At 43.8% G+C, this 12,562-nt stretch overlaps 1 protein-coding gene across 1 annotated transcript; it reads right to left on the bottom strand.

The window, feature by feature from the left end:
* Positions 1-6,770: 6,770 nt before the first annotated feature.
* Positions 6,771-7,430, bottom strand: LOC121757415. Its single transcript, XM_042152984.1, has one exon. The coding sequence runs from the start codon at positions 7,428-7,430 to the stop codon at positions 6,771-6,773; it is 660 nt and encodes a 219-aa protein (XP_042008918.1).
* Between the last annotated feature and the right edge of the window lie 5,132 nt (positions 7,431-12,562).

The raw sequence follows: 12,562 nt of genomic DNA, 5'->3' as shown, positions 1-12,562 counted from the left end.
TCCCTCTTTAAGGTAAACGAAATCGCTCGTAGGCGATAATCCTCCTCTGTTGCATCATTCGGCCTCTTCTGAATACCACATAACTTACTGAATTCATTTAAGAACTCATACGGACACTCATTTCTACGCCCAGAGAACGTCGGCAAGATGCCGAGTACGTTTGTCTTGATCTCGATAGTCCTCTGGCATGGATTCATCACTATAGCTTGAGCTGGTTCTCCATCTAAATGGGTAGTGAGAGAGCCGATTTCTGGATCTGGGTCTACCACCTGCGCCATGACTACTTCCTCTTCTTCCCCTGTTTCTGACTCTGTTTCTGATTCGGGTGGTGATTCTGGATCTTCGCGTCCTGATGACGTCCAAGATTCGTCGCTAGTAAATTCACTCAGAAACGGGCCTCCCGTGGTGAACCCTGATCTGGTGGTCACAGTAGAGACTGTATCCTTAACTCGCCAATCAAACTGGCCGTGTTTCCACCCAGATGAGTTGCTCCAGTAGGTAGACCTTGAGCCTCTGCTCATAAACTGCAAACAAAAGAGAAAGAAAACAAATCAAAACTATTTACACCACAGACTCTGAACACTAACACTAAGCACGCCATCCATCCCCGGCAACGGCGCCATTTGAAGTGAGTTGGGCCTGCCTCTCGACTCTAATGTCGAATGACTAGACTCAGGAGTAAGCAAGTGTGCACGTATGAGAATTAATGCAAGGCTCGGTCCAGACACAACGCTCCTTAAATCCACTGGATCACTGGGTCCAGGAACTCAAGAGAACTACAGTGTTTTTGTCGTTGGACACACTCGACTCCCCTTCAAAAAATAAATCCCTCAACCCGAACACTATGAATTAGTATAGGGAAGTGGGGTCGATCCCACAGAGATGGATTCGCAGGGTAGCGCTAAGAGACTATGGAAACAAACGGCTGCTGCCACGCAAAGGGGTTGAGATTTTAACTACCACTAGATCTAGGCAAGAAATGTAAACGTTAGACCTAGGACACAGAAAACTTACTGGAATCAGACATCAAATCCGAAAGACACAATCACTTCCTTGGCTGAGTAAATAACTAACTGATTGAGACTAGGCAGAAAGAATAAAACAGCGGGGAACATGATTCCAAATATAGCAAGTACGGTAAAAAGCTGCAGATAACAGAACAGCTCCAGCTAGCTTCGCATGCAAAGTTCCTAACAGATTCAGAAACGCAAATGCAGAAAATAGAGCATACTCCCAGATTCGAACAGAATATAGAAATTGAGATGCCGGAAACTTGCTACGAATCGGAAATAAACCAGATCTACGTAAACTAGGCGGAATGAAATGAAAACACGTAAGCTAGGCATGAAATTTAAACACTCCTGCTCAGAATCACGTCGGACGCTTAATCCACTCCGGATCCAAGCAATCCAAACTCAACAATCAACTAAATCAACTCCATAACTCCGATTCTAACAGATCTGCTCCGATCACCGCCAAATTCAATCAATCAAGAACAATCTGCAAACAAATCACAAACTCCAGCAAAACCCAACCTCCGATTCATCCAAAAACAGAACCATTCTTCAGATCCAAACGAAAAATATCAGCAAATAATCAGAAACCAACTGCAAGAAAAATAAACAACTCCGACAATCCAACTCGAAATCAAGCGAACTCAACCAGCAAACCAGAAATGAACACAATAGACATAAGCGAAAGTAAAATCTGGAATAAAACAGGAAATATTGGTTAACAAAAGAAAACCGAGCTTCGAACAGCTTAGCTCGGTGGAATCAGTGTAAATAGCAACGGAAATATAAATTGTTTCTTCGCCCTTGAACTAGGACGGTGTTACAACCCTCGAACCACTCTCGGAAAGCTAAAATGTGAACCCCAGCCAAGTGCTAACTGGAATCTCTCGCGAATTTGGAGTCAAGTGTGTGGAAAGGTGAATCGAGCAAGGGGCTGTTAGTGAGGCCTCCACCCGAGAAGGTCCCTCCAGCCTGCATGCTTCTCCCTTTTATAGATGCACACATAGCCTTCTAGAGTTTTCGTAGAAATCCCTATTCTACCCTTCAACTCCGAGGCTTCCTCCGTCTAGCAATTTTCTTCCAATTGTTCACCCTTTCGCCAGTTTCCTAGGACCATGCAAGCGTCCTCTTCTTTTCCTGGATCTGGCGAAAAACTTCACATACCTGACTTAATTCAATGCGTTAGACCCAATAATTTCATGAAATGAACCCCTAGACCGATGCATGAAATTAGCCTTATCATTAGTAAAGAAAAAAAATAGATCATGGACGATGTGTATTGACTATAGTAGTCTTAATAAGGTTACTATAGTAGTCCCTTCTAAAATTGATTTGAGGGTTGGCTATCATCAAATTCGAATGAAGTTGGAGGATATTCTAAAAACAACTTTCAAGACTCATGATTGGACACTATGAGTTCACAGCAGCCTTTTGATCTTACAAACGCACCATCAACATTTCAAAGCCAATTGAATGATATCTTTCGGTCGTACCTGAGGTAATTTGTTCTTTTATTTTCTGAAGACATATTGGTTTACAGTAATGATGTAAATTCACATTTAGCTCACATGGAGTTATTTCTTTATTTGCAAAAAAGAGCAAGTGTGACTTTGCAATAGAGGAAATAGTATATCATGGCATATCATTTCCGGGAAGGGAGCTTCTACTAACCCTAAGAAACTACAAGCTAAGCAAGATTGGCCTATTCTCTCTGACATTACTAAACTTAGATGATTTTAGGGGCTTACTGGATATTATAGAAGGTTTATCAGAAACTATGGAATCATCTTTAGACCCCTCACTGACTTGCTTGCCTAGGTTGTCATTTTAACTATGGTGTCACATAGTGCTCTGATTTTGTATCGCAAATTGTTTGGAACCATATGCCAAGTTGTTTTCCTTTGTACCGTAGACTGCTGGCTTATGTAACGTGGATTGCTTGTCTAGGTTGTCAAGTTGTCATTTTAACTACGGTGTCGCCATTGTGCAACCCATGGATGTATTAAGATGACAACTCGTGTGTGTGAGTTGGCCAAGAGGTATAGAGGCTAATAATGCGTGAGGCCAAAGTTCTCAGGTTCGAATCCTCCATGGCACGACCTTTAAATTTATGTACATTTAACCATTAAAAAAAATGACAACCTCCATATGACAATGTACCACCAATTATAATTGTTTGATATTTGAATTTGATGGCTCACGGCCTTTTTTTAGAAAAACACAGTCTCGGTGGAGGGTTCGTGGGTCCCTCATCCCTATATATCACGTCAAAAGGTTACATTCATAGAATTACAAGGGGCCGATCAGACTATGCCTAGAAAGTCAAAAACTAATTACAAAGTACCCTAGAACATTACACTATAAGAGTAAGGAGCGAACATGCCAGGTGTGGCTTGACACCTACATACTCTGCAGCGTCTCTTGGGTCCGGATCGGTGGAGTCATCCAGTCTCTTGAACTACTCTCGGTCTTCATCGTGTACCCAGATGTTGGGAATTCCCATCTCGTCCATACGGGCAATAGCTTTGAGCATTCTTGGGGCTGTTTCTGCAGACATGCGGCAGAAGATGGTTCGGTCAAGACCCAATTTGGCTAGGTAATCGGCTGCTTTGTTTCCTTCCCTATGGATGAATGTGGTTTGGATGGTGTGTTGGCGCATGAGGATGCCAATGCGCGCCATGGCTCGGCGGGTGTGTGCAGGCCCTCATGAAGTGCTATTAATGAGCTTGACCACTTGTTCTGCATCTGCTTCAACCCAAATTGGCCGCCCAAATTCCTTGGCCAGGTCAGTGCCATGGATAATTGCCAAAAGTTCGGCCTCCAAAGCTGATTGTGCTTCGAGAGTGGCCGAGAAAGCGGCAAGGATATTTCCTCCCCCATCTCGCACAATTCCCCCTCCATCTGCCTTTTTTGTTGCGTCCGCGTAGGCACCATCCGTGTTGACCTTGATCCATGGTTGGTCCGGGGGGTGCCACTTGACTGCCATGGCAACTAGTCTCGGCCTTCTAGTCTCGGCCTGCGTCGGAGGCTTCATCCTAAGTTGCATGCCTCTCCAATGTGTTGGCTTGATATTTCCGTTGGCCATACCATTCCGAATGAACATTTGGACTTGCCAAACCACATTAAATGGTTTAAATTGAACTTGCTCGTGTCTGCTTCTATTACGCTCCGCCCAAATAAACCAAATGATAAGATACGGCATGGAGCGACTTAGGTGCTTCTTGGCTTGTGGTTGAGTTCAACGTGCCCAGACTTCGATTCTGTCTGGGATAGTATCATTGATTCGTAGGGATGGTGAAGATCCCTCGAACCATTCGTTGAACTCCCTCCAAATGCTTGTTGCGCCTCGTCCTTGGATAAAAAGGTGCTGGAGGGACTCGATATTCGGCCTATGAGGGCAGCATTGACACTTGGATGCCATCTCAATCTTTCGGCATTGGAGCTTTGTGTTGACCGGAATCCAGTTCGATAGCAACCGCCTGTTAAAGATCGCAATGGACTTGGTCAGTCTGGCTTGCCATATATCATCAAGCCCTGGTATGATTGGTCTATGTGACCGGAAAGTGTCCCACGTAGAGCCTACCAAAAAGTCCCCATTCCGGGAGAGCGACCACCTCAGAATATCTTGCTCGCCTTCAATTATTGGTGTTTCAAGAATCTTGTTAATCACATGTTGGGGGATACCAGCTTGGTATTGTAGCAGCTGCAATTTAGGAGCGTCCCAAGCTCCCTCTCGAATGAAGTTCGAGACCATGGTAAGTGGAGCACCCCTCTCATCCATGCAAAGTTCTCAAGAGGGACGTCGTCGAGCCAGATGTCATCCCAAAAGTGAATCCCTCCTTGCCCCACCACCCATCTAATGTGGTTTTGTGCTTGGGCCTGCGCCCTCAATAATCTCTTCCATGTCGCGCTACTGGATGGCTTGGCCGTGAGAGGAGACACCTTGGAGCAGTATTTTGCCTTCATGTATCTAGCCCAGAGGGAGCTTTGCTCCCGGAATCTCCACCATAACTTTATATTGAAGGCTCGTATCACTTCCTTAAATCTTCGGATGCCAAGCCTCCCTTCCTCTGTTGGGAGGCAGATTTGGTCCCAACCAATCCAATGCGTCCTTTTCTTATCATTTGTTGCGCCCCAAAAGAATCGGGCCAGCTGCTGGTCCAACTGGTTAAGGGCATCGACCGTTAGTTCAATAGCTTGAAAGATATGAATTGGGATTGCCTCAAGGGTGCTTTTAATGAGGGTGAGCCTTCCCCCGAAAGATAGGTGTCGGTGTGCCCAACCTGAGACTCTCGTTGCAATTTTCTCTCGGAGAAACATAAACATATCTGTGCGCTTGATTCCACGGTAAATAGGGACCCCCAAGTAAAGGAAAGGGGCGGTACCTCGGGAGAAGCCTCCTTCGTGCACTTCCTTTATGAGCTTCATCAATGTAGAAGTTGCTCTTGGAGATGTTGACTTGTTGGCTTAAGATCCTCGCGTATTCATCGAGGCAAGCTCTAAGTTTTTGGAGGGAGTTTGTTGCCGCTTGTGTAAAAATGATGATGTCGTTCGCATAGGCGAGGTGGCTGACCTCCAAGCATTGCCTATTAGCCTTGTAAGACATTTCTTTCCTTCCAAGGATCAGCTTGTCGAGGGCCCGTGAGAGGTAATCCGCGGCAAGAACAAACAGAGCCGGAGATATCGGGTCTCCCTGCCTTAATCCTCTAGTCGATTTGAAGAATCCGGATGGGGCTCCATTGATGAACACCGAGAACCAGCACGATCCCACACATCTCTCAATCATCGAGATCGAAGCCTCCAGGAAACCCATTCGGCGAAGGACTTTCATGAGGAATGGCCATTGTACACGGTCGTAGGCCTTGGCCATGTCTATCTTAATAGCCACATTCGGGGCTAGGGTGCTTGGTGGAAGTTCATGAAACATCTCCTCGGCCAAAAGAACATTGTCATTCAATAGACGACCCTTCACAAAGCCACTCTAATTTGGGGAGACCACCCTCGGGAGGATTGGAGTTAGCCTTTTTGTTAAAATCTTCGTGATCACCTTGTTAATAACGTTGCACAGGCTAATGGGTCGATAATCTCCCCATGTGCTCGGTGAAGTTTTCTTCGGGATAAGCACAATACTTGTAGTCATGATGCTCCGTGGAAAGAAGGCCCCAAGGCATAATTGCCTAATTGCATCCACCACATCCTTGCCCACAATTGTCCAACTTGCTTGGAAAAAAATAGAGGAGAAACCGTCTGGGCCTGGTGCACTATCACCGGATATATCAAACACCGCCCTCTTGACCTCCTCCTCGTTCGGTGGTGTTGCGAGGTCTGCCAGATCCACCGATGTTGGGATTTGCAGGATCAAACTTAGGTCCGGATCCGCTAGAACCATGGGATCCGGTGCAAGGAGTGCTAGAAAGAACTCGACCACTGAGTTTTGTATGTCCTCATCATCCGTGAGTTCTTGTCCGTGCGCATTAATTTTGTGGATACGCATACAGATCCGTTTCTGTTTAACCCAGCTCTAATAAAACCGTGTATTCTTATCACCTTCTGCAAGCCACCGGAGCGTTACTTTCTACCACCAAAAATCTTCCTCCATCTTGAGGAAAAGGATGTACTTGGCAATAAGTTTGTTGACCGTTGTCCTATTCACAAGAGTCGGGCTCGTTTCAAATTCCTCTTGAGCCTCGACAATCCTTCCCTCCATCTCCTTCAGATTGTTGTGGATGTTTCCAAAGGTTTCCTTGTTCCATTTCTTCAGGGTCTTTTTAATTCTCGAGAGCTTAATTTGGAGGTTGAGCATTCCCACGGCCCCCGCGGTTGAGACCACTCATCGTGAACGAGGCCGATGAACCCTTCATGCCGAGTCCACATGTTTTGGAACCGGAAAGCTCTACCCCCATTTTGGTCGTTCCTCATCTTGCACCTCACTAGGACCGGTCCATGATCCGATGAAATCCTAGGGAGGTTGGACACCCGTGTTGCATCGAACAAAGGAGACCACGCTTCGCTTAGAAGAATTCTATCCAGCCTCTCAAAAAGGCCATTCTTTGCCCATGTGAAGTCCGCACCGTCAAAGCCCGGATCAAGCAGTCTGCAGTCCTCAATAGCCTCCGCAAAATCAACCATTTCAGCTTGTCTGTTGGTGTCACTCCCGACTCTATCCCGGGGTGAGAGGATAGTGTTGAAATCACCCCCGATCAACCAAGGATAACCCTCGGGCATATGCGAGATTTCCCTCATCTTTTCCCAAAGTGCATACCTTTCTGCCCGTGTGCACTTTGCATAGACAACCGAAATATAGACATGCCTTGCCAATCGGGGAGAAAAGTAGCGCCCATGGAGGAGTTGTTCCGTGTCACTCTCAATCTCAAAGTTGTCTCCCTCCTCCGCAAAAATCCAGATTTTCCCATTCATGTTAGAGCCTTTGTATTCCAGCCCAAGAGCCCTTGAGAATCTATTCGGGTTCGGGGTGGTAAGTGGCTCCAAAATAGCAAGGAAATTGATATTATTATTTTTTATTATTCTCTTTAAAACGTTTTGGGTCGGCGCATTCGCAATTCCCCTAACGTTCCAAAACATGAAGTTGAGTGACATAATTAACAAGAAGGGTACGTACCCGGCGGGCATGAGGGGCCCCCTTGAAATTGGATGATCTGCCTATCATTGCATCTTTGGCTTGGATCGACCTCCATGTGCCTCCTATGTCCAAGCTCACCCCTCGTGTTCGAGGGGCCCTCGGCTTCAGAACCCGCATTGGCATGTAGATCCATTTCCGTGTCACCTTCTACTCCCCCATCATTAGTATCAAAGTCTTCTTCGGCCATAAGGGAGTAGTATTGATTGGTACTTAGAATGTTTCTCGGTGTACGTCCACTACGCCCCTTTGCCGCAGAAGGGTACCCCGAGGCTTGTGAGCCGTTTCGTGTAGAGACAAGCGCACCTCGGTATTCGGAGTGGCTTTCCCTCTCGGCACTGAGGGATGCATCATCTTGGTGCAAATGTCCGGAGGCCGAACCCTTTGGGTGTTTCTTTCCCTCTCGGGCCGAATGGTTGCATCGCTCGAGATGGTTACCCGATCAGACCCCCTGGTCCTCTAGTAGCTCTCCCATAATATCCGGGCTGGACCAACCATCCTTTTCGACCTCCTTCTCGATGGGGGTGATCGATGAATGATTAAACGTACTCTTAGCCTTTCCTTGGTATTTCCATCCATTGGCGTGTGGGGTTTGTTTCGGTTGACCGTGCTTTCCTTTATCTCCGTGGGCATCTTGGTGAGGTTGTTTTGGCGTTGCGGTGTGGTAGTTTCTTTTAACGGGTCGCTCCCCTTTCCCTACCGCATAGCACACTTCACTTGAATGGCCAACGTGCTTACATTCCCGGCAATAAGATGGGATTTTATCCCACCTCACTTGTTGGACCGTTTCTCGACCACAGATATCGAAAATGATTTTCTCCGGTGGGGGCCTTGTTATGTCGATCTCAATACAAATAGGGCAAAGGATAGTCGTGTCTTGTTTGCGGTTGCACGATCGACTTGGATCGGAGTGCCTAGTAGCTTGTCGATTGCATAGAGGGCCGATTGATCAAAGAGGTGGATAGGTAGGCCAATTAAATTGCACCAAAAGGCCGCGATGGGGGATTCGCAATAGGCATCAAACTTTGGAGACCATTTGAAGACTCGCATCGGGTGTCGATCAATAAACCACACAGGTGTTCCTTTGGGGCCGCTAAGTAGACGAGCATAGTCCGCAAGATCCTCAAATTGCACAAGTATATGTTTTGCATTAATATATTTCCAAGTGTAACCCCGGGCAAATTTGATATTTTCAAGAGATTTTTGAATTTGATGAGATGCCGGGATGGAATGAGAAAACTTACTGACGATGGCGTGTCCAAGGTTCGTTGCCAATTTCTCAGTCTCCGATCCATTGAAGTAGATAGTCGGGATGCCATTTGAGGAAGAAGCGAATCCAATGTTCCGGATGTTTTCCGGTATGAATACTTGTGGGCCTTCAGGATTAGGCTGGTCCCTAACCATGTCCGCCATGGTCCTTGGATGACTATTATGGTTCGTACTCGGTTCACCACTCATATGATGTGTCGGATTAATTGGGACATTGTTTCTCTCATCCGCATCTCCATTTTTGTTCGTGGCTCGCGGCTTGGTCCAGCTTGACTCCAACGACCGAGACTTCTAGGATCCCCTGAGTTCCTAGACCTTGTGATCTAGCGGATTCTCTAGGTTTGCGAAGCTTGAACTAGCACAAAAGCACACTCTAATAATATCCGAGCACTTCAACTATACACAAAACAAACAAAAACCACAAAACCACACACTATATAGAAAATATACATGTAAAGAAAATACACACATATCACACCCTAAACACAATATAATCAAAATACACACACTACATTAAACATACTTATTCTATACACAAAATTCAAGCATTGCACACACACACAACACTAATACACACATACACAACACAAATTCACAAACTGCACATAGTACACACGCTATACACAAAGTACAAACACAAAATACGCACAATACGCAAAATACACACACTACAAACACTATAAACAAAATACACACAATAAACACAAAGTATACACACAATACGCACAATATACACAATGCACATACTACACTATATACTTACTACACACAATATACATAAATTACGCACACTATATGCAAACACCTTACCCAAAACACCCACATTATACACAAAATAGTCACACTGCACACAACATACAAAATACACATACTTCACGCAATACATATATTGCAAACAATACACACACTACACTTACTAGAAACACTACAGTACACACACTACACACAAAATATATACAATACACACACTGCATTATACAAACACACACTATAAAGATAAAATACATACATAGGGAAAGTACACTCACTCCACATATTACACAATACACAAAAACTAAACATATTATACACAAAATACACACACACTTACACAACTTATAAAAAAAATACAAGCACTGTAAACGCAAAACAAAGACAATGCGTTCAATGCTGTGAAAATCGGGCTCAGGCCGCGCTTGGAGTGTGGGCCATCCTGTAGTCGCCCCAGCCCGCCGAACGATATGGATGGGGTGGGTTGGGGCGAGCCGGGGCAGCTGAAGTGCACGTGGGGCAACGGTGGGGTGTCGGCTGTTTCATGCTCAAAATTCTGGCGTGTTTAATAAGTGAAGAAGGGATGAGGAAGATGAAGGAGTCACTTTTATTCTAATGTTATAATTCAAGCACAACTTTTTGGGTATCTTAAAGCAAACAATTAATGGCAGTGTAGCAACTTTTTAGGTCTATTAAATAAATAAAATAAGTCATCTCTCTGTTTCTCTCTCTTAAAGAAAGCATTTAGTGAAGACATCTCTCTTGTTATAGGTGCATACTCGCCTACTAATAATATTATATATTTATTTATAGTCTTATGCTTCTAGGAAATTTCATACATGTATTTCTCTCTTACTTTAGGCTTAAAGGCACATACTGTTACTCTTATGCACTTAAAGCATATTTGGTAGAGTTGATAACTCATCTATACATGGAATTCTATGAACAAAAAAGACATTCTTGTTCATAGATTTCTATCTATAGATAAGTTATTAACCCTACTGATATACTTGGATTTTGAATGGTTTTAGAAGGTAGTTTTATATGAATCCAATCATATTTTGTCTATTATTAGGCATGTTCATATCCACTTTTCTATTATGTTGGTATTTTGACCATTTTGTGAAGAATGTGTAGAAAAAGGTACATAATATGTGGATGTGCAGCAGCCTTGGTTGGAGACTCTTTTTTATGGCGATTTTGAAGTCCAATTAGTTCATAATGCATATCATTCTCTTCGTCTTTGAAAGAGATTCGTGTGGTTATCTTGTACGTCTCAATCGGAGTTCTGTAGAAAAAGTTATGCTCATTTTACAAAGATTGTGCGCTGTCTAGAAACATGGAGCGGCCTACTCAACCTCCGCGCAGAAGCCGGGCGGCCCGCTCCAGAATTCTGCCGAAAAACAATCTCCCAGTCAGAAATTGGGAGCGGCACGCTCTGGAAAGGTGGAAATGCAGATCGAGATTTTGATGCCTAATCATGTTCGGAAACTTAGTGTCACGACCGCCCTTTAGGGTTAATAAATATGGGCGATCGTGATTAAAAGAATTTTAATAAGAAGACGAAAAAGATTAGGGTTTCAACACAAGTTGGACCAACTATTAATATCCTATTAAATCACCAAGAGTTTAATATTATCCAACAAGAAATTCGGAATATCCATTATCCTAACAATTAAAGTTGTCGGCCCAAACAAAACATGAATAAACGAAAAGTCACAGCAGAAATGACCAAGAGAAAGAGTGACGTCATGTGTGAAGACACAACAACACCCAAGGTTCAAAAACAACCATAATATCTTAAATTCACTTGCTCAACACCACCACATCCTCGTCGCCGCTCAACCTGCACATAGGGAAAACACATGCAGGGCTGAGTATTATAAGAATACTCAGTGGCTCATGCCAAAACATTTTCAATAAAGAGTAATTTATCATGCCATTCACAAGTAACCATCGGGGTTTAGCTTTAGAAATGCCCGAGGCTCAAAATCATTTCCATTTCAAACATCGACTGATCAGTCATTTTCCCATAGACGTTTACCATATCTGCCAATACATGACTTGGAATGTGGCCACAAACCAAGCCACTAGACCGGCCAGCCCGTACGCAAGCACACGATCTATCATAGGTGTACACTAGCCCAAGTAGGGTTTGCGGCCCTACAAGGACCCGAATTCGATTTATATAATAGTGGCATAAAGCCACATCAGATAGGCACGTAAAAATCAAATCATAGCATGATAAATACAATTTCATTTCCATCAATAAAATATTTAGGACGTTGTCCTTATTTAAAAGAAATCCCACCTCAATTGATTAATTCTCTACACTTCCTTTCCTTTGGTATCTCGATTCCCTTGCGAAGTCTCACCTTTAGAATTTAAATAATACATATATCAACATACTTTCCAATTAAATCAAAAAAATGCATGCATCCTAAGCGAAGTTATTTATCTCGGTTTTTGGTTATTCGACGGCCGCTTACACCCTTAATTCCTCCGTTAGCTCCTCGTATTTTTCTCCACGATATCGAAATAAAATTCCCAAAATTAATAAAAAGTAATTAAATTATCGCAAGCATTTCCCCTCGAACTATATTTATTTCGGACTTAGGATATAATTATTCGTTCGTTGAAATATTCCGAAATTAATTAGATAATTCGTCACTATTAATTATCGGCCCAAAGATTTATTTAAAAGCCCCAAAACTTAATTATTTCCCCCACTTTATGTCTCCAATTAAATTAAGAAGCCCCAACAAATTAAATTGGAGCCCAACTAGCCAAATCCTACCATTTAGATTAAAGAGGCCCAAACAATTAAATGGAGCCCAACATCCAATTCTAATTAATGAGGCCCAAACCCAATTAATATCAAAAGCCCAAAATC

This window comes from Salvia splendens, chromosome 1, assembly GCF_004379255.2.
Source record: "Salvia splendens isolate huo1 chromosome 1, SspV2, whole genome shotgun sequence".
Classification (NCBI taxonomy): Eukaryota; Viridiplantae; Streptophyta; class Magnoliopsida; order Lamiales; family Lamiaceae; genus Salvia; species Salvia splendens.
This window is presented reverse-complemented; position numbering and strand designations above follow the sequence as displayed.

Coding starts and splice junctions, on each gene's coding strand:
- LOC121757415 (XM_042152984.1), bottom strand. CDS start 7,430: ATGAATGGGAAAATCTGGATTTTTGCGGAGGAGGGAGACAACTTTGAG.